The sequence below is a fragment of the Aspergillus clavatus genome, genomic scaffold (genome assembly GCF_000002715.2).
Source record: "Aspergillus clavatus NRRL 1 1099423829791 genomic scaffold, whole genome shotgun sequence".
In the NCBI taxonomy this organism is placed as follows: domain Eukaryota; kingdom Fungi; phylum Ascomycota; class Eurotiomycetes; order Eurotiales; family Aspergillaceae; genus Aspergillus; species Aspergillus clavatus.
In genome coordinates this window covers 1,987,524-2,013,524 of record NW_001517108.1, presented here as the reverse complement: position 1 = coordinate 2,013,524, position 26,001 = coordinate 1,987,524, and the positions used below count along the sequence as shown (strand labels likewise).

General features: G+C 51.3%; 11 protein-coding genes across 11 annotated transcripts, besides 15 other annotated features; 4 read left to right on the top strand and 7 right to left on the bottom strand.

The window, feature by feature from the left end:
* Nucleotides 1-601: 601 nt before the first annotated feature.
* Nucleotides 602-628: a microsatellite.
* A 130-nt stretch (nucleotides 629-758) lies between these two features.
* On the top strand, nucleotides 759-1,584 carry ACLA_074410 (uncharacterized protein; the record flags this gene model as incomplete). Its single annotated transcript, XM_001275829.1, has 3 exons — nucleotides 759-905; nucleotides 1,013-1,123; nucleotides 1,183-1,584. The coding sequence occupies 3 exons, from the start codon at nucleotides 759-761 to the stop codon at nucleotides 1,582-1,584; spliced, it is 660 nt and encodes a 219-aa protein (XP_001275830.1).
* Nucleotides 926-957: a microsatellite.
* Nucleotides 927-957: a microsatellite.
* A 36-nt stretch (nucleotides 1,585-1,620) lies between the features above and the next one.
* ACLA_074400 (uncharacterized protein) lies at nucleotides 1,621-2,131 on the top strand (the record flags this gene model as incomplete). The annotated part of the gene is made up of 2 exons (XM_001275828.1): nucleotides 1,621-1,632; nucleotides 1,814-2,131. 2 exons carry the CDS (start codon nucleotides 1,621-1,623, stop codon nucleotides 2,129-2,131), a joined length of 330 nt encoding a protein of 109 aa, XP_001275829.1.
* Nucleotides 1,716-1,763: a microsatellite.
* Nucleotides 1,717-1,763: a microsatellite.
* An 88-nt stretch (nucleotides 2,132-2,219) lies between the features above and the next one.
* Nucleotides 2,220-2,249: a microsatellite.
* A 621-nt stretch (nucleotides 2,250-2,870) lies between these two features.
* On the top strand, nucleotides 2,871-3,671 carry ACLA_074390 (SDR family oxidoreductase; the record flags this gene model as incomplete). Its single annotated transcript, XM_001275827.1, has 1 exon — nucleotides 2,871-3,671. One exon carries the CDS (start codon nucleotides 2,871-2,873, stop codon nucleotides 3,669-3,671), a length of 801 nt encoding a protein of 266 aa, XP_001275828.1.
* A 91-nt stretch (nucleotides 3,672-3,762) lies between these two features.
* Nucleotides 3,763-3,798: a microsatellite.
* Nucleotides 3,764-3,798: a microsatellite.
* Nucleotides 3,768-3,798: a microsatellite.
* A 15-nt stretch (nucleotides 3,799-3,813) lies between these two features.
* Nucleotides 3,814-4,954, bottom strand: ACLA_074380 (glycoside hydrolase family 131 protein; the record flags this gene model as incomplete). Its single annotated transcript, XM_001275826.1, has 4 exons — nucleotides 3,814-4,182; nucleotides 4,331-4,495; nucleotides 4,654-4,790; nucleotides 4,849-4,954. 4 exons carry the CDS (start codon nucleotides 4,952-4,954, stop codon nucleotides 3,814-3,816), a joined length of 777 nt encoding a protein of 258 aa, XP_001275827.1.
* Nucleotides 4,230-4,256: a microsatellite.
* Nucleotides 4,231-4,256: a microsatellite.
* Nucleotides 4,586-4,640: a microsatellite.
* Nucleotides 4,955-5,411: 457 nt separating the features above from the next.
* ACLA_074370 (putative MFS sugar transporter) lies at nucleotides 5,412-7,036 on the bottom strand (the record flags this gene model as incomplete). The annotated part of the gene is made up of 2 exons (XM_001275825.1): nucleotides 5,412-6,745; nucleotides 6,832-7,036. 2 exons carry the CDS (start codon nucleotides 7,034-7,036, stop codon nucleotides 5,412-5,414), a joined length of 1,539 nt encoding a protein of 512 aa, XP_001275826.1.
* Nucleotides 7,037-8,221: 1,185 nt separating this feature from the next.
* Nucleotides 8,222-8,257: a microsatellite.
* Nucleotides 8,231-8,257: a microsatellite.
* Nucleotides 8,258-9,265: 1,008 nt separating this feature from the next.
* Nucleotides 9,266-11,359, bottom strand: ACLA_074360 (uncharacterized protein; the record flags this gene model as incomplete). Its single annotated transcript, XM_001275824.1, has 5 exons — nucleotides 9,266-9,595; nucleotides 9,673-10,132; nucleotides 10,191-10,341; nucleotides 10,399-11,138; nucleotides 11,196-11,359. 5 exons carry the CDS (start codon nucleotides 11,357-11,359, stop codon nucleotides 9,266-9,268), a joined length of 1,845 nt encoding a protein of 614 aa, XP_001275825.1.
* Nucleotides 11,360-11,917: 558 nt separating this feature from the next.
* ACLA_074350 (FluG family protein) lies at nucleotides 11,918-13,264 on the bottom strand (the record flags this gene model as incomplete). The annotated part of the gene is made up of 1 exon (XM_001275823.1): nucleotides 11,918-13,264. One exon carries the CDS (start codon nucleotides 13,262-13,264, stop codon nucleotides 11,918-11,920), a length of 1,347 nt encoding a protein of 448 aa, XP_001275824.1.
* A 1,210-nt stretch (nucleotides 13,265-14,474) lies between these two features.
* ACLA_074340 (flavin-containing monooxygenase) lies at nucleotides 14,475-16,589 on the bottom strand (the record flags this gene model as incomplete). Its single annotated transcript, XM_001275822.1, has 9 exons — nucleotides 14,475-14,630; nucleotides 14,686-14,833; nucleotides 14,891-15,093; nucleotides 15,147-15,284; nucleotides 15,347-15,393; nucleotides 15,451-15,667; nucleotides 15,720-15,784; nucleotides 15,834-16,241; nucleotides 16,295-16,589. 9 exons carry the CDS (start codon nucleotides 16,587-16,589, stop codon nucleotides 14,475-14,477), a joined length of 1,677 nt encoding a protein of 558 aa, XP_001275823.1.
* Nucleotides 16,590-20,400: 3,811 nt separating this feature from the next.
* Nucleotides 20,401-20,427: a microsatellite.
* Nucleotides 20,428-20,958: 531 nt separating this feature from the next.
* Nucleotides 20,959-22,385, top strand: ACLA_074330 (uncharacterized protein; the record flags this gene model as incomplete). Its single annotated transcript, XM_001275821.1, has 5 exons — nucleotides 20,959-21,132; nucleotides 21,193-21,321; nucleotides 21,390-21,781; nucleotides 21,863-21,927; nucleotides 21,982-22,385. The coding sequence occupies 5 exons, from the start codon at nucleotides 20,959-20,961 to the stop codon at nucleotides 22,383-22,385; spliced, it is 1,164 nt and encodes a 387-aa protein (XP_001275822.1).
* Nucleotides 22,386-22,543: 158 nt separating this feature from the next.
* Nucleotides 22,544-23,289, bottom strand: ACLA_074320 (uncharacterized protein; the record flags this gene model as incomplete). Its single annotated transcript, XM_001275820.1, has 2 exons — nucleotides 22,544-22,954; nucleotides 23,011-23,289. The coding sequence occupies 2 exons, from the start codon at nucleotides 23,287-23,289 to the stop codon at nucleotides 22,544-22,546; spliced, it is 690 nt and encodes a 229-aa protein (XP_001275821.1).
* Nucleotides 23,290-23,904: 615 nt separating this feature from the next.
* Nucleotides 23,905-25,879, bottom strand: ACLA_074310 (MFS transporter; the record flags this gene model as incomplete). The annotated part of the gene is made up of 3 exons (XM_001275819.1): nucleotides 23,905-25,298; nucleotides 25,373-25,651; nucleotides 25,720-25,879. 3 exons carry the CDS (start codon nucleotides 25,877-25,879, stop codon nucleotides 23,905-23,907), a joined length of 1,833 nt encoding a protein of 610 aa, XP_001275820.1.
* Between the last annotated feature and the right edge of the window lie 122 nt (nucleotides 25,880-26,001).

The window sequence follows — 26,001 nt, the reverse complement described above, 5'->3', positions numbered from 1 at the left end:
GCTTTGCAGAGCATGCGATCCACATGGTATGTACTATCTACTTACAGAGGAGGCAATGAAATGAACAACCTAACGCCTAAACCCAACACCCTGAATCCTGATCCATACGAGCTGAGAATCCCACATGGCTTATGGACCACTGGGATCACACTGAGACAGAAGACAATCAACCACTTAGGAGCCCTCATTCGGATCTAGTTTCTTTAAGGTAACTCACATCGCATCAATGGCTGCATAGTCCATGACTCCATAGTCCATCAGACTATCGTGAATGCGTGATCGAAGCCCCCGCCCTCAATTTCCCATGGAAATCCAACGACCAGACCCGGAAGTCAAGACCGGTCCATAGCAGGATATCTAGACTACTACCTTAGTTCGCTCCAGATGGGAAAACTGTGGACAGACTCAAATTGACTCTCCCTAATCAAGAAGGAGAGGGTTTTTACCACCGTGATACCGAAGCTATTCATCTCCACCCATCGGACAGTCGTCGGTCATGATCATCGTCATTGTGTCCAACGATTTCCATCACTGAAGAATAACAACAGTAATAATAATAAAAGAATAATTAGTATTATTCTAATAAATGGATTGATCGCCCTTTTTTTTTTTTTTTTTTTTTTCTCTTCCCCGTTGCGCCTGGGGTTTGCTTTCTCTTTCGCTTTTTTTCGCTTCCCCCCCCCCGTCGTGCATTTTGTATGGTCTCGATATCGGAATACCTCTCACCACGGGTCGACGCTCATGCCTCGGCGGGCATCATGCTGAACGGTCGCAGTGAGGCGATTGTCATCGTCACCGCGATCTTTCTGGCGCTGTCACTAGTCACCGTCGGACTGCGATGTTTTGTGCGAGCGCGTGTCGTGCGCGCCTTTGGGCTGGATGACTGGACCATGGTGGCGGCGATGGTATGTACTATGCGCGCGCGCTCTCTCTCTCTCTCTCTCTCTCTCTCTCTCTTCCCTGCGGTCAATATTGCTTGGTGGTTGTGCACGCTGGCTGACCGGGTCCCCAGATTCTCAACATATTCTTCGCCAGCTTTGGGATTGCCGGTGCATGCTACGGCATGGGCCAGAAGACGGAGTATTTTAGGGCTCGGCCAGATCACTTTCGCCTTGCCGCACTGGTAATTCATCCAACTCTCTTGAAATGGGCCAATGGGACACGGATGGCTAACCAGAGCAGTACTGGTGGCTCGGTCAAATCTTCTACGTGATCACTTGCGTCGTCGCCAAAGTATCCATCATCATCTCGCTGCTGCGCATCACCATCAACCGGATCCATATCGCCATCCTCTACACCGTCATGGCGCTCACCATCGCGATCGGACTTCTCTTCTTCTTCTTCGCCATCTTCGAGTGCAACCCCACGGACTATTTCTGGAACCGTCTGACCAAGACGGGAAAATGCCTGGACACCGATATTCTGATCACCATCGCGTACGTCTATAGTGCGGTTGCGGCCGTGACCGATTTTACCATTGGCTTCTTGCCCGTGTTTATCATCTGGTCGCTGCGCATGAATGCCCAGACCAAGATCGCCATCGCGGGATTCTGGGCCTGGGATGTATTGCAAGCGCCGCGGTGATTGTTCGCATGCCGTTTGTTCACCTGTACAAGCATCATGATTTTTTCTGTAAGTGACCCTTCGGTCCGGCATGCATCAATCCCTCACTAACATGCGCTGTCAGATGCCACATATCAAGTGAGATCGCTCAATTTCTTTTCTTTTCTTTTCTTTTCTTTTCTTTTCTTTTCTTTTTTTTTTGGTTTTCCGCGTGTGTAGGGACGAACAATTGACTGAACTGACCTGCTAGATCTCCATCTGGAGCAATGTCGAAGCTGGACTCGGCATCACGGCCGGCTCGCTCACCACGCTGCGACCACTGGTCCGGTTCCTGCGAGATGCTTCATCCGGCTCGCGGGGCCACCACCGAACGCCGGGTTCGTATCCACTGTCCTCCAACATTCCCAAGGGGATGATTTCGCGACGGTCCAAACCCGACGGGGAGCGGGAAGATGCACGACGGTTATGGACTGGGCTGGCGGACGAGGAGTATCGAGGCATCACGACCACCATCATCACCGGGAGCCATCCGACCAAACGGGCGAGCGACGGGAGTCTGATCAGTTGATTTTGCATATATACCCTGTTCACGAGGATGATAGAATCAAATTCCATCAATTGCACACGAGTTATGATGCTTCCATTCGACCCGGGGTTATGTATGTATGCATGTACGTATGCATGTAGGCAGGTCCCCGCTGAGTTGGCCTACCCGAGTGGGCTGACTGGGGGTGCGTGAGGGGAAAGTGGGATCACCATTCAGCAATAAATCATCTCGACGCTAACCAACTAAGCATCAGAACGAGCCTATTGAGCCTTTGGAGCCTTTGGAGCTGCCGTTGGCCGGGGAAAAGAGGGGGAAACTGTGATGAGTGATGACTGATGGCTTATGGACAGACAAGATAATCGCTTAGCCTGGCGTGACTAAGGACTAAGGCCTCAGCGTCCTGCAACCGACCACATCGGTCTCAGAACGATTCAGCAACTCTCTTTCTCTTCATTCATCCATGGTCTGATGGGCAAATAATAATAGAATGATAATAATGATCAGGATCATGATAATGCTTAGGCGTGATCCCCAAGGTCCTTAGTCATCATCATGCTTTGGCCCATGACATCACCAACACCATATTCCCCCTCACTTTCTCAACGTCACTGAATGGACAATGGCTCCGCTCATGCCGTCTATATAAAGCCCTGCTTGCTTCAGTCTCGGATCGAAAACACTTCCTCATCCTCCATTCCATCCATTATCCTTTCTCCATTATCCATTACCCTTTATTATCCACATACCCCATCTTGCAAAAATGCCTATCCCCATCCCCGCCGCCAACTCCCTCCATGACCTCTTCAGCCTGAAGGGCCGCACCGTTGTGGTGACCGGCGCCTCCGGTCCCCGCGGCATGGGCATCGAGGCCGCCCGCGGCTGTGCTGAGATGGGCGCCAACATCGCGCTGACCTACGCGTCGCGCCCAGAAGGCGGCGAGAAGAACGCGGCGGAGCTGGCCAAGACCTACGGCATCAAGGCCAAGGCATACAAGTGCGACGTTGGCAACTGGGACAGCGTGCAGAAGCTGGTGCAGGACGTGCTGGCCGAGTTCGGGCAGATCGACGCGTTCATCGCCAACGCCGGCCGTACCGCCTCCAGCGGCATCCTCGACGGCTCCGTCCAGGACTGGACGGAGGTCATCCAGACCGATCTGACGGGGACCTTCCACTGCGCCAAGGCCGTCGGCCCGCACTTCAAGGAGCGCGGCAAGGGCAGCTTCGTCATCACCTCGAGTATGTCCGGCCACATTGCGAACTTCCCCCAGGAGCAGACCAGCTACAACGTCGCCAAGGCCGGGTGCATTCACTTCGCCAAGTCGTTGGCCAACGAGTGGCGCGACTTTGCCCGCGTCAACAGCATCTCGCCCGGTTACATCGACACCGGCTTGTCGGATTTCGTGGACAGAAAGGTCCAGGATCTCTGGCTGTCCATGATCCCCATGGGCCGCAATGGCGACGCCAAGGAGCTCAAGGGCGCCTATGTCTATCTGTGCAGCGACGCCAGCTCCTACATGACCGGCAACGATCTCCTGATCGACGGTGGTTACTGCGTCCGGTGATCGTCTCGTCTCGGTCTCATCTTCTTCCATCCATTTCCTCATGACCACGACTATGACATTGATGTTACCTAGACCCAATTCAAGAAAAAAAAATCAATCAATCAATCAATCAATCAATTAATCAATCCACACCACCCACCCCCTAAACAGGCCCAGCCACACCCGTAGTCACCTCCCCACTTTCCACATACACCCCGGACCAGAACCAGTCCTCAGCCGGCCCGCTCGCACCCCCATTATCCAACCTCAGCTCACCCACATGCCAGTCCTGCGAGTTCGTCGACGTCGCCGCCGGCACGTTCTCCACGGCGCGCGCCAGCGGCGCCGCCCCCTCCGACACCCACAGGCCCACCGTCCCCGCGTCAAAGTCGATGTCGTACGCGAAGTTGTACCACGTGCCCGCCGCCAGCGGCGTAGACCAGTGCGTCTGCCCGCCCACCATCCAGCGCAGCGTGTTGTCGTCCTCCGTGGCGCCGCTGAGACGCCCGTATTTGAGTTCGGTGAAGTGGCTCTGCAAATCCTCACGGTATAAACCCGTTGATTAACCATCATGCCGGTAAAAAAAAAAAAAAAAAAAAAAAAAAACATCCATATCCATGTCTCCTAGGAAGTAAAGGTTGGGGAATGGAGTTGGGGTTAGCCGCAGAGAATCGACGAACCTCAAAAAACGCAATCTGGTGCTCGAAACCGGGGCTCGGCGCGTTCGTCTCCCGCGTCGACAGCGAGAAGTGGTAGAAGAGATGGCCCTTGCCGAGGTTTGCGGTCGTCTGTGGGATGATCTCGCTGCGCATCATGGTCTGGCCGTTCCAAGAGGAGGTGTCGTCCTGGGTTGTAGGTTAGCCACGGTGGTCATTATCTAGGGGCCTTAACCTTTCGAGTCTTTGCTCTTCAGGCAAGTGTGGTGTTTGGGGAAAGAGAAGAGGAGAGAGAGAGAGAGAGAGAAAGAAAGAGAGAGAAAGAAAGAGAGAGGAGGGAGTGGTACAATGGTGATGCGGATGCCCTGGGCGTCACTTGTGGCAGCCGGGTTCTTGAAGTCCGCGGACAGGCCCAGGTAGTGCGAGGTGGGCTGCGAGCCGTGGATGTACCATTGGTACGGGGGGATTTGGTTGGACCAGGACCCTATGCAGGGGCGTTAGCATGATGCTCTTGCTTCAAGGCTGGGGGGAGAGAAGGGTACATTTGTCAAAGTGGGCGACGGTAAAGTTCTCATCGAAGAAGCCGTTCCAGAGCACCTCGCAGCGGACGAGGGGGAGGAAGAACAGAAGGGATTTCATCTTGTCCATGGTGAACTTGACTTGACTTTTGTGGAAGTTGGAAGTTGATCTTGGAGGAAGGATTGTCATAGACGCTTATATACCCAAGAGTGTTTCATATTGAAACGGCTAAAATGGGGCGCGCGGATGTGCAATTGACGGCCGGTGCTTGTTTCATCCATAGCAACCTCAAACCTCCCCATAAAACGTGAATAAGATCATTGCAAAAGTAGAACAAATAGACGATCAGCGTCTCAAATACCGCATCAGATACGGGGGGGCTAAAATATCCGATGATCCAGCTCATCTCAGCTCGTGAATTTTATCCAGCGGGCCGCTGGCCCGATCCTTCAGTAGAAAGAAACAAGCACATTCATCACAAGGTGCGAATAAATTCGTTAATCAATTCGAGGCTATCTAGTAGCCTGAAGGCCCCACAAGAGGGGGCTAAAATAATAGGACAGGAAATAAAAAAGAACAACAAAAATCACGCTTTGGTCATCTTCTCCTCTCCAGAATCAGTCGGCACATCAACCGCCTCTGCAAAGTGCATCCGGGGAAGAGAGCGTGCCACCTTGGGTGGGTCCCAGATGCTCTTGGAGCGCATGAAGATCTCGTCAATCTCCTCCAGCGTGCGGCCGTTGGTCTCTGGGAAGAAGAAGAAGACTATCGGCACGATGGCCGCGTTCAGCACCGCGAAGATGATGTAGTAGCGGTACCCGATCGTGTTGAAGCCCACGGGCGTCACCTCGGCCAGGAGGAAGTTGAACGTCCACACCGCGGCGGTGGAAACGGCGCTGATGGCGGCGCGCAGCTGCAGCGGCGCCACCTCGGTCGCGTACAGGAAGGTCAGGCCTGAGTAGCCGAACGTGAAGATGAACTGGAAGACGAACAGGAAGACGACGGCGACGACCAGCGCGCCCGTGTTGTCCGTCACCGACGTCGTGCCCGCCAGGATCGCCATGGCCATGGACATGCCCGCCGCGCTCCACAGCATCAGCACGCGCCGGCCCAGCCGGTCGATGGTGTAGAAGGCCAGGAACCCGCCCAGCGGCTGCGTCATGCACATGGCGGCGGCCAGGATGCGCGACTTGATCGGTGACATCCCCAGGTACTGCTCGAAGATGGTCGTCGCGTACATGCTGATGAGGTTGATTCCGCACATCTGCTGGAACATCTGGCCCGTGGCCGCCAGAACCGTGCGGTGGAAGAGCCGCTGCTCGCCCATCTTCAGCATGTCACTCCACGAGCCGCTGCCGGACAGCGACAGCGACAGCTCGATGTCCCGGATGTCCGAGCTGACCGACTCCGACTCCGGCTCCAAGTCCGCCAGCGCGGCCAGGATCTCCCGCGCCTCGGCCTGCCGGCCCTTCTTCACCAGCCACCGAGGGGACTCGGGAAGTGCGGTGATGAACCCCATGACACACAGCAGCAGCACGATCTGGAAGGCCAGCGGGAACCGCCACGACACCGAGTTGCCGGTGATAAAGTAGAAGCCAAAGTCAATCCAAAGCGAAATGGCCACACCGGCTCCGATGAAGATGCCGTCCGTCACCACATGCGCGCCACGCTTGCTGGCCTTGGAGATCTCTGCTTGCCACACGGGGACCGTGGCCAGATACCCGCCCGTTCCCAATCCCAGCACCACTCGGGCCACGACCAACTGAGCGAAATCAAAGGCGGTCGCCATGAGGATGGCACCGACAATCGTGATGCCGGACGCAAGGAAGATGACGCGTCGGCGTCCCAACTTGTCACCGAAATAGACGCATGATAGAGAGCCAAAGATACCTCCGACGGTGAATAGAGCGACGACAGTACCTTTTTTTTTTTTTGCAACAATGGTCAGTATGACTCCTGGCCAAACGGTCCCATCACGGGCGAGGGACAGAAGAACAAAAACATACCCTGAATGGTCGAATTGGTATGCTGCTGGGCCCCCGTGGTATTGATGGTGTCTAACTGGGGGAACGTTCTGACAAACGACTCGAGCGTCAACAGGCCACCGGCCACACTGAGGTTGTAACCATATGTGACGAAAGCCGGACAGACGACCAGCCAGATGATGGCGTTGCTCAGGGCAGAGCCGCGCAGGCCGAAATATGGTGCCATCTCAACGGTTCACAGACTGAACTAAACAACAGGGGGGGGGGGGTGCGAGGGATTCGGGCGAGATCATGCAACTATCGCGCGATATGTCCCCAGGGCTGGTTCTGTCGATATTTCTGAAACGCCGACAGCGATGATGACGGCAATAAGGAAACCACGGTGAGTCAGAAGATGTATAAAGGCCCTTCGATGCCCCCGCTTGCAATGGATCTCCATATTTTCCAGAAATGACAATTGCATATATATAGCAGATAACGATTTTATACGGTCATCGGCGGGCGCCGGTTGTGCTCACCAGCTTGTTCACAACATCACGCCTGCACCAAGTGGACCAAGATTCCCCAGAATAAACAGCAGCAGGGAGTTGGAAGGGCTACTGTGAGTGTGTGGCTGGCCGATCATCGGGGAGAAGGGGGGGGTCCTGGTCTCGTAAGCAGGCGACTGACGACTCACTCACTCCACCGTCTCCAGAGAGGCGAATAGGCCCTTGGTTGTTCAGCGCGCCCCAGAAACGATCGTAGTTTCGTCGAGATGCGCCCTCCGACCCCAGATTCGAGCGGCGGGATGGATTCGCGCTGCAGCATCATTGAGGCATTGAGCAAGCGGCGCAACTACCATTCTGACTTCACGAATCAACAGCACCCATAGAGTAAGAGAAACTGCGTCCTGATGATGCCCAGGAACGGAAAGCTTCCAGCAAAACCATTCTTGGGATTCGTGATCCAATAGGGAGGAGTGTCCCCGCTTGCTAGTTCATGGTAGACGGTAGTTGATGCTCCACCGTGCTGGGGTTGGTCTGGCTCTGGCTCTTCCATCATCCATGATTCCATCGGACCCGGCCGATGTGGGAGTCTGACCTCGGTCATTATTGACTGGGGGTGGATGAGATTTTCTCGAGTCAGGAAGCTCAACGATCACACAAGGGAAAGTGTGGTTGATGGATGATTGCTAAATTGCGATGCGATGGCAGAAACAGGGATGACGGACGAGTAGAGATGGAGTTCTGCGATCAGTCTGTCTCTGTCTCTCCCCAAACTGCTGGACTGGAATGCCACAGAGGAACCCCTTCTTCTTGGAGAGAGAGAGGGAGAGAAGCGTCAGATAATGAATACGGGCAAGTCCGCGCCAGGATCGTCGCAGTCCATGATGAGTAGATAGAAGTATATAGATAACTAAATAGCTATATGCTATGCTATGCTATCTATCTATCTATCTATCTATCTACAGGTGCATCAGCGGAAGAAACGGAAAGACTTGAGCTAAAAATATGCAAAAAGTCGGAAAAGGGGTGTGGATCAGAGAAGAGTTTTATCAAATTCTATCACATTATAAGAAGATCTAATCGATATTACCTCTAGTACTCCGTAGTACCTATCGGAATGATAAGCGAACACCAGCAAACTAAGCGATTTTATATCTGTATTAGGCCATCTTATTACCATCAATATTGTCTGGTAGAATACCATCGATATATATCCTCAAGATCCTCAATATCCTCAGTATCTGAATATATTGCTCATATAAGGTCAATCAACAGTAAACTCCAAGAGTAGTCAATACCATTTCAAGGAGAAAAAGAGAAAAAGTACTGCCGGTCATTCATTCCCTTGGTACAAAGCTATACAATCCAACAGGAATCTCTCTCTACAAACCACCCATCTCCCATCCTCCCAACTCCCTCGTGCACAGTCACCACACCTCCATCCACACCAGCCAAGAACATATCATTTCAGTTATGCTGTAGGCCACATCCAATCCCTGATCATGATCGAATCGCGAAAGACAAAAGGCCTCAAGCTATAGGCTTCGCCCGAGGTTACATCGGCGAAGACCGTATTGATAATAGATCCTTCGACCGCCGGATCAAAGGATTGTCCTTGTGCACAGAGGATCAAATCGCTGTCCCAAGCCTAGAAACTCATATGGACGGTCGATAACGATTCAACTGCGAAGTCACGCGAAGAGAGGAAATCGCCTCCGCAAGGACCTTGGAGAGGCCTCCAAGCCAAGTGAGATAGACCAGTGTGAGTGATATGGCGAGGAGGTGAGCGATAGCATTGGCGAGAAAGGTTGGTGTACTGAAGGTGGATTGCATCTGTCGGGCAGGACTCTCCTGGTTCACCGAAACTTCACTCGTGCACCAGAGTATTCACTTCTCTGGCAACAGAGGGCCGCTGGAATTGATACAGCTGAAACAAAATATCATGAGGGGTATTATTGATCCTGTGAACGCTATCCTGTTGTTGGCCAGTTCCCCATCCATTTCACCTCGTCCTCGTCATCGTCCACCACAATCACCATCCAGACGCCGACCTCCCCATTGCTGGCCAGTAAGGGCGTGCAATGGACCCATCGATGCCGACCTTCCGTGTTGTACCGCGTCACCCACTTGATCCGCGCTGTCACGCTGCGGCCAGCCTTCATCGCCTCCAGCAGCTGGTCTTTGATAACCGAGGAGCTGCCGATACGCGAGAAGAACGAAGTCTGCAGGATCCCCGGGATCTGAAGCGAAGGCGATGTGAACAGGATAGCGAGGGATGGATATGGGCGGACGAGCAGATACTGGATTAGTTCCGATGTCAGTGTGCGTGAAAACATGATATCCATCAGGGACAAGAGGACAGGACGACCACACATACGTTTCCATACGCCCCTATCAACGACCCTCTCAGTAAGGACGATTTCGCTGCCGACTCCCGAATCACTGCTTCAATATCGCTCTCCGATGAAGAATCTGGGACCGGCCAAGGTCGGGAGCTGCGAGTACTGTATCGTGCGTTGGCAGTGGGGTTGAACAGGTTACCCCCGTTTTCTTGCACGTTAATCAGTTCTCGCGGGCTGAACAGCTCGCACATCTCTTGGAATTCACTTTTAGGCAGCATCGAGTATTCGGACGCAGAGGATATCGTTCGCTGGCCATCGTCGCCTTCGACTTTCCGCTGTTGTTCCTGCAGCTTCTGGAGGGACTCCATCTGGGCACCATCCATCGCCAGTCCGGACACATCGATCTGGGCCCCAATGAAGTACCGGATCTTGCCGCTGCTGTCACAAAGCGGAGCGCATTGCAGGAGATTCATGAAAGGGGATCCGTCGCGTCGACTATATATCTCCCGCGTCAGCTGTCGATCTATCTGCACGCCTCGGCATCACAACTCACTAGTTCAGAAACAACTCGGAATGATGCCGTCCGGCTTCGATGGCTTCCCGTATCCGACGAACACTGTTGGGGTTTGTTTTGGGCCCTTGCAAGAAGCGACAGTTCCTTCCGAGAACATAGTCCATACCATACTGTGTGGTACGGTGGAACTCTATGAGCCATATCCATTAGCACAACCCTCGTCTTGACCCCGACAGCGGTAACTTACCCTCTGACGCAAAGATAATCGGATTGTCCGGACGCGATGGATCCGTCAAACAGAAAACCTCTGCCAGAGCATCCGACGTTCCTCGAAACCGTTTTGGCAGCGTCCCACGCACCCGCTCCTCGACCACTTTACTGGTGATCCGGATGCAATTAGATGTGATGAACGCGGGGAGCTCCTCGGCGGTCAGCGCCAGAAGCGCTTCCTCAACGCGCCGTTCCAGCGCAGCGTTTGTGGTGGGCCCAATGGGCGAGTCAGTTGTGTTGATCTTGGCCGTGGGGACGTCAATCGATAAGCGGACAAGGGAGTTGGCATATTTGATTGCCTGGAGGGCTTTGCGCGCGTTCAGGTAGTATGTCAAGGAGGGAAGCGACTGCGGACGTTCATCGAGCAGGAAGTCACGGAACTGCGATAGATAGCGTGGACTGTTCAGAATCGCAAGCATATGCTCGGAAGAGAACATGAGGTCACCAAGCTTCTCCAGGCTATGCAGCGGTGCTTCCTCTCCGTCATACGGGGCGATCAGGTCGTAGGAGACGCCGTCGGCATTGACTGGGTTGAACTGGTTGGACCCGTCGTACGGGTTCAGTTCCTGTAACAGCGGCAGCTCGTGGACTATGTAGTTCCGTCGCAGGGTCTTGATGGAGGGCTTGGAGGTGAGTTGGTTGCCGTCCTTTACGGTGGTGTCGACGGCGTGCGAACTCTTTGGTGGATGGGGAAAGTCGGAGAGGAGGTCGTCGGCTCTGCTATGATTAGGACCTTTGCCAGAAGTTCATGCGCTCAAAAAAAATTGATCTCACCGTGAATGACCGTCAGACCATTGATCGGGGCGATTCGACAGTCGCGACTCATTTCGAAGCGGGCCGCCGTCATCCAGCGCCACGGTTGACGCGAACGAGCGCAAGGACTCTGCTACGGGGAAGCTCGTATATCCTCCGGAAGGGAATTGATCAAGGATATCCATCTTGCTCTTCACAATCACAGATTCTCAGAGGTACAAACTCCTGACAAGGGAGAAAAGAGAAAGGAAAAACAGCTCGCGACGAGGGGAAAGGCCATGGGAGGCCCGGAACTCCTGGTCTTTTAAGGCCATGGCAGGAATGATGCATCGAACGATCGCCTGTCAGGCACAAAAGCAATGCATCACCAAGATACCAGACACAATCTATCTATCGAGGAGGCTACTTTGTTGGGGATGGTGGGCGAACAAGAAGGAGAAGATTGGGAGCCATCCAAGCCAGCCGCTGCGCTCGATGAAGTTCGATCTGCAGCATCAAAGTCGCGAAAACCCCGATCGATCGATGACGGCAACCTATACCCCACGAGATCGAGATCCGTGAGAATTGATGATGCAATTGGCGCCGAGGAGGCGGACGCTTGCTGGGCTCATCGATGTGACATGTCTTACGGGCAGGGGCATCAATTTCTGGAGCGGTCTATATTTGGGTGGCTGACTGGCTCATCTGGCATGCCATGAGCTGACATTTGTTCTAGAATGCATGATCGGGGCCCATGTGATATGTCAGTATCTTGCGATCAGCCAATTCTTTCGATCCTCCTCGTTCATTTGTCGCAACAGTCCTGTCTCCGTCCGCTTGACGGAGAGATATGCATCGATGAGCTCTGCACCGCACAGCTTACGCAGATCTAGATCCTGTGTGAGTGCTGAGAGGCTCTCGTCCAAGGACTTTGGTAGCACAGTGTCTATTCCCAGAGTCCGGCGTTCATTTGCGGACAGTTTCGATGCACTCTTGGTACAGTCCCCCCCTCGCAGAGGCGCACGATTGCGCATCCCTTCGATGCCAGCCGCAAACATGGCTGATAGAACCAGATAGGGGTTCGCAAACCCATCACTGAGCTTGAATTCGAAACGGTTGCCCTCAATGCGACGAAGCGGCACCTCTTTGTTTTCCCATCCCCAGCACGCGTACTCGCCGCCGCTCCAGAGGCCTGCGGCGACACGACTGTAGCTGATGTCCATGGGGAGAGAAAAAGCCAGAACGGCGGGCATGTGGGTCATGATACCTGCGAAAAAGGATTCGGCTCTCTTCAGCCCCTCCCGCGCTTCCTGTTGTATCGGGTTTATTGACACATGGACATGAGCCCCGCTACCCGCATGCGCGGGAGACGGACGCGAATAGAGCGTGGCATGGTACCCAAATGATCCTGCAACTCGTTTGATGACATCGCGCGCCTTGATCAGCGTGTCCACGGCCCGTGCCGGCCGCGCAGGAGGCAGGACAAACTCCCACTGGCCCGGTGCTGCTTCGGCATGGAACTGCTCCAGGGGCACATCTACCGTTGCTAGCGTACGTGAGATGGCCTCTAACATTCCCACCAATGATTCGTCTTCGGTCGTCATGCTGGACCAGGAGTGCTCGTAGTTGGTCATTGCGTACTGCGTTCCTCCATTCTCCTTCTTGGCTCGCATAAACACCACCTCAACCTCGAACCCGACCAATGCTGAGAAGCCCAACTCCGCCATCAAGATCTTCTCCAGCTCCTGCAACCGCGACCGCGCACAATCGCCGATTGGGACGCCTTCGTCATTTACGCAGTCGCACATGATGACCGCCCGGGACCCCTTGGAACCAGGCTGACAATAGACCGTCTCGAAATCTGGCTGCAGCCAGAATTTCCCCGATGGCGGAACCCCTTCCGCAATCACATCGCCTGGTCCCACGTGGAACGCAACTTTAGGGATGGCAATGAATCGCCCATTCCCGACCATGGACTTGAATTTGGCTATAGGGAAAATCCGAGTATAGACTAGGCTTCTGTAGGACATGAATTGCAGCCAAACGAACTCCAAATCCCCGTTTTTGGCCGCGAAATCGTTCCAGAGAGAGATGGACTGTGCGACGGTCATCGTGTTAAATCGATGTTTGCAATTTGCAAGTAGAGTATGCGATGGGAGATAAAAAGGATCGGATCGCATTGGTGTCTGCAATCTATTTATTAAAGTAAGTGAAATAGCGGTGTTCTCCTAAACCGACAATCTCGTCAGCGCCAGCCAATCTGTGTTTCACACGCTGCGGCTGGGATGCGCAGTTGCATACAGAGTACTATGTACGCCAATCAGGCGGGATGAGCGGCTGTGATCGGAGGATCATGATGATCACCCATTCCCTTCGGGTAGATTTGAGATGAAGATGGGACTGGAGAACGAAGGAGTCTCAGACTCAGAGTGTTTGGCAGGGAGGGTCTCTCCTACTACCGATCTTCGCGTGGTAGTTGTTGTGATCGATCTTTCTGCTTCCTATACTCCTCTGGATTCTCATACTGTGTAGATTCAGTTGCCTCCTCCCCCTTAAGTGGGACTCGATCGGGCTCATATGAGTTGGGCTGGTAAAATATCCCCCGTAAGCGACTTTCACGTCGACAGGTTGACTCTATTGGGAGAGGAAGTCTGAGGGGAGGTAGTAGCTATCTAGCTAGCGAGTTACTCCGGACTTCGTAGAGAAATTGAGACTCGGACAATAGTTTTGTGTTAATGAAAATGTTGAGGTGGCTTTGTTCAGTGTATGTAGAGACAAAAGTACTACTCTGTATGTACATCTCATTCATCTTTTGACCATCTTCCATCCTACCTCTAATCTCTCTCTCTCTCTATATATATATATCCTAAACTTTCTCTTCTCTGAATTTTAATCAAATAACTAGGCATGATTACCTAATCATAGTTATATTACTAGACCCCTTCTAGCGGACTAGACCTTATTTTAAATATAGAATATAATAATTCCATGAGTTAGATTCATAAATCAGTTTCAACCATTTAATGATTCTGGGGGGGATGGGCTGGACTAATGTTAGGTTCTGCTGTGGTCCCAATCCCATGATTCCCCCCTATAGAGGGCACACTCTATCATATTCAGCTCATTTGCATTATGGCCGCTAGAGACACCTATATGCAACTCTAGGTTTGTCTAAAAAGACTAAAATCCTTGGGTATGTGTGGGAGCAAATTCTAGAAGAATATAGCCACACCCCATGTGCAGGAGATTAGAAAAATAGAGACCATTAAAAGGGTGATCCAGAGTTTACTTGGCGCATAATAACAGTTGTCGTTCCACTGATCAGTTAGCGGAGATGCATCTGGATAATTCAGATACAGCCAAACTCACCTTGTATATCCAATCATTCATCCCTTCTATGTGGGTAGAGAACCACATTTCAAATGAGCTCCAAGGATAACTGAACCAATTTAACCCACTTTTCTGATCAATAAACCACTAGAATATGTCATGAGCTATCTCAATGCATGGTAATGGTCATATTTCAGCTTACACTCCCACAATTATTCTGAAAGACTGTTTGATCAAGTGCCGTCATTGTGCGTTCATAAAACACCCTTTCACTGTGGGAGTTAATTTCAACTAACTGTGCATGGCCATTGATCACTGGCTTCATGGCGCGTATGATGAGTCCAACAAAGCTGGTCCGATGAATGAGTAAGCGTCAAAGTCTTGAGCTGGAACTAATTTCTCCATACCTCTCAACGGCAAAAAGGGTAGATGTATGTCCTCTGCCAGAATGGGGCCCAAGTACATAGAAGAAATTGGGGAACCCAGCCATCGCAACTGTTTTAAACGCTGACTTACTTCCCAATTGTTTCCAATGGTCCTCTCTGCTCAGGCCATCGCGGCCGTAGAGCTGGATATCGAATTGCCGCAATGCAAATCCAGTGGCTAGGATCTAATACGAGATTAGAAGAACTTTCCCCAGTGCTGTTGAATCAGATCACCTACAATAATCTGAGCAGGATAGACTGCTCCAGACTTGGTCAGGACTGAATCAGGTTGAAGAGCCGCAATTTTCTCGTCCGTTAAATAGATATTCTGTTTGCGGAGGCATGCAATGTACTCATCGTTATCAAAGACCCTTCGCTGGATGGAGGCTTGAATTAGTACATATATCTTCATTTGCTATACAATGCCACGTGATCTACCTTGCAACCCAACTCAAATTTAGGAAGCAGAAGAGACCAATAACTCTCTGGAATGCATGTTAGGCCGAGGTTCAATTGTCAGAAAGAGTATGACTTAAGCTGACCTGGAGAGTTTGCCTGGATATACCGCTGACTTTTTTCCACTGCCACTTTTCGCAGAGCAGAGCCAGCCTCTGTGAGGCCAAAGTATGGACCAGTGGTCTCTAGATAGAGAAAGACTGCCGTACGTATAAGCCAGAGCAAAATTGGAATAAATCTAAACGCGGTACGGAGTAGGGGATGAATCGTATTATTTTGACTCGGCATATAATGTTGAGGTGTCTTGCCTGGTTAGTATACTGCGCTTGTAGGCTGCGTATTAAGTTTAACCTACTCGTATAAATTGAGTGACCGATTTGCATTGCTTCAAAATGGCTGGAATCAGTTGAGCTGCTGAGGCTATCTTGTATGTTAGCTAAATGTTTTCACCATGGACTAGGCATAATACCTCCGTTCCCAATGACCACAACATCCTTTCCATCAAGGACCACGTCATGTTTCCATTCAGCCGTGTGCATTATTTCCCCTTTGAAGGTTTCCATACCCCTCATGCTAAAGGGCTTGGGCACAGATAGCCCTCCCACTGCTGAAATAAGGACTTTACATTCCTGCTCAAAGCACTGATTTGTGGCGAGATTGCGGAGTTGAACTCGCCAACTGCTCGTATCCTCCTTCCACTCAGCTCCTTCCCACTGTGTGTGGAAGACCATATGGGGAGGTATACCGTGGTCAGTAGCCACTTTATTGAAATACTGCAGAATTTCAGACTGTTTGGGGAAGACCTTTGAAAATCCAGGGTTTGGGGCGAATGACAGACTGTAGAAAACGGCCGGAATGTCAACACCGCATCCAGGATCTGTAGATCTATGTAAGTAGGAATTCATGCAGTAAAGGCGATAGGAACAATACACTGATTAGCCCACCACGTCCCTCCTGATGCGCTTGCGCGGTCATATATCACAAAGTCCTTGCACTTGAGCTTGAGCTTCATTTGACAAGCCATGGCCAAGCCAGAAAAGCCAGCCCCGATTATCATGACCTGAACAAATGGGGATGGGGTACTCGCAGAAGCCGACATACTGGCTGAAGGCGTCTTTTTCTTTGGCAATATCTGTTGACTGGTGGATGAGATGCAAAGAAAACCCCATCCTCCCCTCCCCATACCCTGACTTCTTATACCCATCTGACCAGACTCCTCGCACATGAATAATAAAGGTTCTGAAAATCATTACAACTTAATGCTGACACCATGCTGAAGTGTGTGTAATGATCATTTCCCTCTTATCACACAATCCTTGCTGCTTTTGTGTTCTGTGCAAATAGAAGCTGATCCATGAGATGGAGGCTTATCAACAGAAGTTCTTATTTTCTTACGCTAATTGGAGAGAGATAGACAATGTATACGTTTGAGAGCTATAGGAATTCCATGCAGGTTTCCAAAACAGGAACCCATGTCGTGAATTATGAGCTGTACCATATCATGTTATTCATCATACAGCACTGAGGGTGCTCCTGATTAATAGTTATTAGACTCATGATGATGTGAATAAAATTCTAATGTAAGTCTTTAACTAATCTCCAGCTTTGCTGTAGATATAAAGGCAATGAGAATTTACAGACTCATCTTGCATAGAAGCCTTTCACAAAAACAAATAGACCATTATTTTATTACTCATCATGATCACTAGCATCTCTTTACTACCAAACACCGCTGGAATTACCAGTCTTTGTGGATTATGGGCCTGTCTCTTTCTGCCCAGTGCAGAGAAGACTTCCTTCATACAATTTAATACTCAACTCCTGGCAGCAACTTTGCTTTATCAGTCCCCTCAAATCCATTGGAATATAGTTTTGATTACAACCATTATTATCAACCTCATTGCTACTAGTTTTACCATTCTCTTGTGGCTTCTCATGACGGCATATTTCCGAAGGCAGTTAATCCTGACCAGCACTCAACCGGGACTGCAAGGTGAAGACTTACTGGGTCAGCCGTTACTGTTCGGCACTAAGTTGTCTCATACACGCATGATACCAGAGAGATACAACTACACATACAGCTACTTTGTTGTGGGAGTACCAGTTGGTCTACGTGGCCGGGTTGGATCACTCCTCTCCATTGACACTGCCCGCGCGGGTTCAGCCCAACGGTCTGTCAAATGCTGGTTTGAGATCAATCAGCGGTATTATCTGGAGCCTGGTGATCATCCACTAGGATTAAAAGGCAAGTTACAGAGTTATCTTGAATCAAAGGTAGGTGTTATTCAATAACCCATATTTTCATCCCATCACTATCAAAGGGAGGCTAATAGAGGCCAGGGTGAGGATCCAGCTGAATGGCCATATGCATACATGATCAGCATCCCCAGATTCCTTTGGTTTACACGCAATGCTGTGTCCTGGTGGTTACTATACTCAGCCGACAAAGAAGTAACAGCCATGGTGATGGAGGTCAACAATTCATTTGGTGAACGCAAAGTAGCCTTCTTTTTGCCTAGGCCATCTCAATGCTGAGAGTAGCCAACATGAGCATATTGAAAGAATGGCCACTGTCCTTGCCAAGAACACAGAGGGTGCTCAACAAATTATCCATTTTGGATCATCACATTCTCGACATAAGATGTACAAAGGAACGTGGGATAAAGATTTTTTTCTATCCCCATTTGAGAAGGTTGAGGGTTCCATTAGCACAACGTGCAGTGACCCTTGCAATCCAAACTCAGGGAATAAGGGCCCATTGCATACCATCACCACTTTGTACGCACCTGATGGAAGGCCAAAGATAATAAGCCGTCTCTATTCATGCGGCAGTGCCTTGGACCCACTGTCAGCATCACCGATGCAGTTGATCCGCTTCATAAGTACATGGGGCCATATAGGAGCGCTATCTAAACCGCGAATTATCTACGAAGCGCTGCGTGTTCGCTTTCGAGGAAACCTTACATACCTACGCAAGCCAGAGGTTCGTCCAGGAAACATCCCTCGGGAAGAGACAGACATTGAACGGTAAGAGGTTTGATTTGACCTATCTATTGGTGCTCTTGATACTGATCAAAATTAGAAAGTTAGAACCGATCTTTCGACAATACTTGGCGTGGTTGGTCGCCGAATACCCTCACCCTCTAACATTGCACTACATACCATCCAAGTCACATTATTATCAACCACAGACATGGAGTTCACCTGCAGCCAAGGTGGGAACAAAATCAGTGACTGTAGAGTTAACTCTACAAGTGCTCAGCCCAGAGTTCTACACCAGTATCCAGAGATATACCGAAGCTCAAACCGGTATTGAAACTGAATTAGCCATAACTCCTCTCCCTGCTGATGGCATATCGCAGCGTCTTTGGGCCTCTGATAAGCAATCCTTACTCGATATTTTACAATCAGTAGGATCAACTGCTGGGGTTTCTTCTACGCCTGCAAGTTATACTCAGCAGATCAGGAGGGTATTGATTATTTGGCTCCGTCAATCTGCTGCGCTATCATTTATAGACAGATTTGTTTACTCATGTCTGTCATCTACACAGCAGACAGAGTATCACGATACGCTCACAAAATATCTACTAGCTGAGAGATTTGCGTTTGGCTTGCACACGCTGGTCCCCTACTACCTTGATTCGGCCAAAACTGTCACTGCATATTTGGCTCTCATGATGGCTGGATGTCTCTGGAATCTACCAATCGAAATGTGGCAAATTACAGCAGGCTCTCTGATGATCTTTTATACTGCATGGGTCAAGGTACAGAATTTTCGGTAAAGGTGGATTTGGGACTGTACTTTGGCAGCAACTGTGCTAAAAACCTGGAGACACTAGATATGACTATTATACCACCAAACTGATGGATCTGCCTTTTTGAAGATATCATGTGGCAAAGGGCGTGGTGTATAAACAAAGATTCAATAACTTATAGAGGAGGGGCATATCAGTAAACATTACTATTACCTTTTTAAGAAGTATGTATCCCTTTTGGGTTCGTAGCAGCCACCTTGCCAGAGTGGTGATGATGTATGTCAAATTCCATCTCTCGACATCTACCTAGCTACCAATTTACCAACGATCTTTCACTTGTTCATCTAATATCAAATCACATTTTCACACATGACTCTGATCAGATCGGCTGGGTGAATTAAGCTTTTCGTATCAAAGGATGAGTACTCTATCCTTCATCGTGCAGCGTTCTCATCCTCCAGGCTCCCAGGGGTAATCATCTACGGAGGAAGACCCGGGTCCTGCAAACAGCTAGATGCGTCCAGGCAGTTTCAAGTGAGAACGGCTGCTTTCTTTTTTTTTTTACCACCCGAACGTCATGCTTTTCTTTCATGTGCCGCTAACATAACACTCGCGACGCAGATGGCTTGTATCAGACGCCCAGTATTATTCCCGAACTCCATACATCCATGATTCTGCACCTCGCTTCGCTTTTGATCTGCTTACCCCCATCATTGAGTCTCGCTCGGTCAATTTAAAGGGGCCCAATTTTCAGGGATTAAGGTACTCATTTCCGACAGTTCAGGACCGCAGTGGGGCTGCCTTGGTCAAAAGAGGCCAGTCAAGCCATCGTCTATTTTCGAATCCTCCATCGAACTCTCTTCATGGTGATGTGGTAAGATTGTCGGAGCTGTCAGGAGTCAGGACTCAGGAGAAGAACAGTGAACTACGGACTCCGTAGTTGACACTGATTCAAAAGTCAATCACTCTTCAATCTCCGATGAACGAACCATTGACACTACTCCGTAGGCGTTGGCTACCAGGACAAGCCTATACCCAGGCTCCTACGGAGTAGTCTATTTATCGGCCTTTCCTCTTTCAACAAACAGGATTCCATCAGGATTCACACTTTTCAGATTATGCTTTCCGCCAACTTCGAGCCACAACGACCAGGTTGGTTATTTATGGAGTGCGTGCCTGACAAATCCCCCATATTCCGGCACTTTTGTCCTCCACCCAAGGATGCAAATGGGAACCCGGGGTGGTCCGGCTGTTTTCTAGGCCGTCTTGATCCCCCGGTTGTTTTTTTTTTTTTTTTTTTTTTTGTTTCGAATCTCCAAGTATTCTTCAGCCTACATGCCACACAATGGGTAAGTGGATAACTTGGCAGACGGATTTTATGCCTTGGACAGTTGGTTTTGAAGCCCTTTGATCGGAAGGTTAAGATCGGGTAAGTTGAGCACGGCCTACGACTTGTATGGGGACATCACCTGTGCTCTCCGAGGACTAGAGCAGAATGGGTCTCGGCTGATGAAGATCATATCCATCTTCTGTCATTTCTTGTCCTAGTGGCTACGTTCTCGTATTCCTCCAATCGAACAGCTGGGTTGACAGTTAGCGGCTTCGCTGTCTAGCTGCCAATCATACATCAAGTAGTTCTTCTCCCCTTCACAGTTTCCGCAGACTTTCTCCATGTGCTATCACCGCGACTCGCGGCGGCCCGACTCCTGATCCTAGTACTATGGCCGTGTCTGAATCCTTGGGTAGCTCTGGTCTGGATTGAATGCAAATTTCCCTTGATCGAGGTCACTGCAGCATCAAGGCACAAAGACACACGAAATTGCTGTGCATTTCTGGGCCATGGCAACGGTCGCAAAGGATTCGCTCCCCCTCGAGGGGCAAAGTCTCGGCCAGTTTGTCGTGTGTGCTGTGATGATGAGTATCTCGGTTCTCGCAGTTCTCCTACGAAGTTTCGTTCGTCTATTCCTGGTGCGAGCTTTTGGATGGGATGACGCGCTTATGGTCATCGCCTTGGTATTACTAACATCCCCTACCGTTGGCATTGGATAAGGGCATCCTCTGACTTGCAACCAGTTAATATTTATAGCCTTGAACATCTCATGTATGATTGGGGCACAGACCGGAATTGGCCATAGGATGATCGACTTCGCGAGCAAAGTAGACCCGATGACGGGGTTGGATTTGCTGGAAAGATCCCTGCTGGTACGCAAAAAAAAAAAAAAAAACCCCCGCCCCTGCGAGCAGAAGAGCTGCGCTGATCATCTTAACAGCTGTGGTGGCTGAATCAAATGCTTTATATCTGGTCGTCGGCGGTTGCTAAAGTCTCCATCGCTGTGGCACTCCTTCGTTTGGCCGTGCGCAGATTCCATCGCGTCACTCTGTGGACCGTCCTCGGTCTCTCTATCGGCATTGCAATCATGTTCTGGCTCGTCCTTCTTTTCGCCTGCAAACCGATCTCGTATTTCTGGCAGCGCGTACGACCAGGTCATGCAGGAACATGCCTGTCCACCGACACGCTTGTCGATATTTCCTATCTTTACAGCTCGCTTACTATCTTCTGTGACTTGACGCTGGGCATTATGCCAGCGCTTCTCGTATGGAACCTGCAGATGAATCGTAAGACGAAGATCGCGCTCGGTGCGATTCTCAGCCTCGGAGCCGTGTATGTACCACCTAGAGCTCAAGGAGGGCGATGGAAGATCCTGAGATAAAAGAAACTGACTGACCACCCGTGTGATTCCAGTGCGAGTGTTGCAGTGATTATCCGAATTCCATTCCTCCAAACCTACAAAGACGCCGACTTTCTCTGTGAGTGCCGTTAGTGACTGTCCTGACCACCCCCCCGTCCTAACAATACCCCAGACTCTACCTTCCAAATCGCCATCTGGTCCGTGATCGAGACTGGTCTCGGCATCACGGCAGGAAGCCTCGTCACCCTCCGTCCCTTGTTCCGCTGGTTTCTGGACGGCAGCACTACTTACGGTCGCGCCGGACGCAGCGGCAAACGCAGCGACCGGCAGTATCCTCTATCCAACATGAGCGGAGACGTGTCGAAGAAGGGCCCTCGCGATCCAGGATACTGGCGGCCGGACATCACGAGCGAGGTCTCCAATGTCGTGGTGACGGCCGTCTCCTCCCCGCAGGGGAGAAGCTACCTAGATGACGCGCATAGCAGCCAGGAGGATCTGAATCCGAGGCCGGAGGCATGGCATCCACGATATGAGGTCAATATCGAAAAGACATTCAAAGTCTCGGAGGAACTGTAGTGTTTCATATGTTGACTGATAGAATATACTCAAATCAAGACTCCCAACTTCATCAAAGTAATCAAAAGCCAACGAACATTTAACAAACAACATACCCCCTTCAATTCACTCAAACATCATTCTCCAAATCCCTCTCCCCCCACCCCCCGAAGACCTCCTCAACTCCCATAAATCCGAATAAACGTCGTCGACTCCCCCTGCTTCAACGCCTCCCCAGTCGCCCGATCCTCACTCCCAGGCCCCAACAACCTCAGCATCCAATACGGCCACCCCCAACTCCCCGCCGACGTCTCATAATACTTCACCCCCCACCGGGTGACATTGCCCGCACCCAGGAAAACCCCGTCCTGGCGCACGCCGTTGACGTAGTGGTGGTACGGCTCCACCGCGCGGCTAAACGCCGCGTCCAGCCCCCACATCAGGGGCGCAGACCACGCCATGTCGCTGACATTAACGGTCTTCCAAGCCACGCCGCTGACGCCCCAGGGCACGCGGCCTTCGATGGAGGAGGTGGCGTCGTTGCAGCGGAGGGGGGTCTTGGCGAGGTCGTTGCGGGGGACGATTGTGACCTTGGGAAGGGGGTTAGTTTTGGCTTGTGGTTTTGGGAAGAGGGAGGGGAATATACATAGCCCTGGTAGATGCCGGACACGCCGGACTGATAGCGCATGACGACGCTGTCGCCGTAGCCTTCGATCGTGCAGGGTTGCCCCGGCGCGGTGGTGTTGGTGCATTGGTTTGTTTGGATTACCCATGGGCCGGCGATGCCGGTCGAGGCGTCGTAGAGGGGCAGGCCCGAGCAGCCGCCTGGGACAGGGACTGCGATGGGCTCTGGGGTTGCTTGGCCCTCTGCCAGGGCCCTCGGGGCTAGCAGCGAGAGGGCAGCGAGGAGGGTAGAGCGAGGCATGATGCGGTCGAGGGTGGTGAGGAGGTGGTTTGGTGGATGGGATGGGTGTTGCTTCTGGAGGGCTTCTTGTCTGGTCGCTTAGAGGTATTTATATCGTTGTGTTCGCTGTGCGTGCTGCTCGTCTTGGAGAGCTGAGGTTGCATTGAGTGTTGATGCTGGCTAGGCAGGTGTCTCGCGGAGTCGTTGGTGGTTAGGCTGCACCGCGGCAGGAATGGTTGATTGCTTGGGTTTATTCATCTTGGAGGAAGCGAAAATAGATTGAACTTGCATGTAAGGAAGTTGTCCTCGTTGATTCTTTTGGATAAAATGGAGGGTGAGGCCTCACTAACCCAGGCAGCACCGAGTTAGCGCGGGCTGCAGCCTGTCTTTGGTGAGACACTCGCAGGCTGCCTTCACGACTTCATATAAATCGCCATGGGATTCCGTTCGACGTTAATTGCTGACAGGTTTCAGGGTTGTTGACCCTACGCTAACGGTCTCGGCGAATGCATTCAGGATCCTACAAGCCATCATCTGTTGATATCATTATCGTTAATGGTCTTCTATTGAGGGAATCGTAAGACATTATCTATTGATGTGCTGCCTCATCATCGTCATATCAGCATCCATGGTCCTCTACGGATTTCGAGCTAACAAGCCTTCAGCCTCTTCTGAGGGATGGCCAAACTCAGACGAGTTTTCACCATGGGACTTCTCGAGCATTTCTGCCATCGCTAGTCCCTCCTGCCGTCCCTTCTCGGCATTGACCATCCAAATCAGCGGAATAGGAAGCACGATCAGGACCGCAATGAAGAAAAAGCCGGACCGCACTTGGCCAGTAGCGTCGATAAGCACGCCCACCACCGCAGGGCCAATGAATGAGCTTCCCTTGTCTGTAGCCGCATACAGTGCGTAGAATGCGGCCTCGCTACCAGGGGGTATCAACACGCCGAAGAAAGAGCGGCAGTAGGAAGATAATCCGCCGGACACGAGACCGTGGACGATACCCAGGGGAAAAATTTCCCAGGGCTGCTGGAGCCCAATCACGCCCCACTTCTTGACCAAGGGAATATAGGCGAGCATTCCATACAGGGGAATGATCTCGAACAACGCGATGCAGAGCATGATAGTGTGGTTGGACTTGAGTTTCAAGCGCCGAGATACTACTGGCCACAGAAAGGCCCCAGTCATACCAGACAGGGTCGCAGTGATGGACAAGAGTCCAACAGCGGTTGTGCTCATCTTCAGTTCCGTGCGAGCAAATAGGATAGCCGTTCCAGACACTGTAGCCATTGCATCCGAGAGAAGAAACCACGCGATGAGGAAAATAACGACCTCCCGCAGCTTGGCAGCCACTTTGACCGTCTTCCACAAGGACTTCCATGCAAAACCGACCAGCCGTAACCAGATGCGCCATCGCGCACCACCCTTGGAAGTGTCCAAAGGGGGACCGGGGCGGTTCCGCAGCCAGCGTCGAGTAACCACAGTGAAAGAGAACCACCAGATGCCCACCAGGAGCAGCACAAATCGAAGGGGCAGAGTGCCGGAAATCTTCGGTAGGGATGTCTTTGACAGTGTAAAGAGCAATAAGATGCTCAGTACCTGTACCAGCACGGCCGCGCAGTAACCAAGGCCCACACCTTTCGAGGAAATTTTGGTGGACAGCTGCATTTCAGGTGAAGTGGAATCGGTAGTTTTAGGCTTTAACCCATGCTCAGGCGCCACATAATCGTCGAATCCCCTGTTATCGCCTCTGTTGAAGCTTCCCGACCGTGTATATTCTCCGCTAGAGTCTAGGTGTGGCAATTCCTCGCCTTCCGTTTTGCGCGCGGTCTGAATAGATGGATCATTGGCAACGAGAACGGGAAGAAACGAGTTGAGGACGACAAATGATGACCCGAGGCAGGTGACACCGATGACAACCAGAATCGCGCCCAAAATGTATAGTCGCGGAGAGATGAAAACGAACAGCATGCTCGATACGGAACCAATGAGTCCGAAGGTGAGGAGGAGGGTCTTGCGGTTCTTCTCTGTATCGAAGAGTTATAATCAGCAGTGCGTTCTTCATGGCGTAATTAACCTGATCCGCCAAAATACAACATACCATAGTCCGCGAGTGCACTGAACGAGATGAGGGTCAAAGCTTGAACAAGCACCGCAAGAGAGAATGTATACATGGCGAAACTAGCGGTGTTGATCTGTAACCCGAACAAACCCACGACACACTGATCACTCCCTAACCCATCCCGTCTGAGCATCGCCGGCGTCGTTCCATTTCCAGGAGCGGCCGAAGGTGAGCCAGGTCCTACGCATGGTAGATGGCTTGACAGCAAGGTCCCGCGCTCGCGAGCCAACTGCTCGAGTGTGAGCGGTAGGAATGAACCTATTGTTTTGGGAAATTTATTAGCGATCGGGATACATCTTCGATAGGAGCTCAGTGAGTGAACATACCCACGCCACAAACAGCAAAGACCTCTGCTGCGATGCCGTACGTATACCAGCCCCAGATTTCCCTCCGGCTGGTTGGGGTAGTGTCTTCGCCTGGATACCGAGGCTGGCGTTGCTGGGCGTCCGCGGGAGGAGGCGCGGGTGGGGTGGAGGTGAAGATCATGAAGATAGTTGGTATTTAGCGAGACTATCAATTGAGAGATCGAGATATCTTCACCACGGCCACCATGACACCAAGCAGACGGGAAAGAAATAATAATGAAAGGAACATTGATTCCTGCTTTG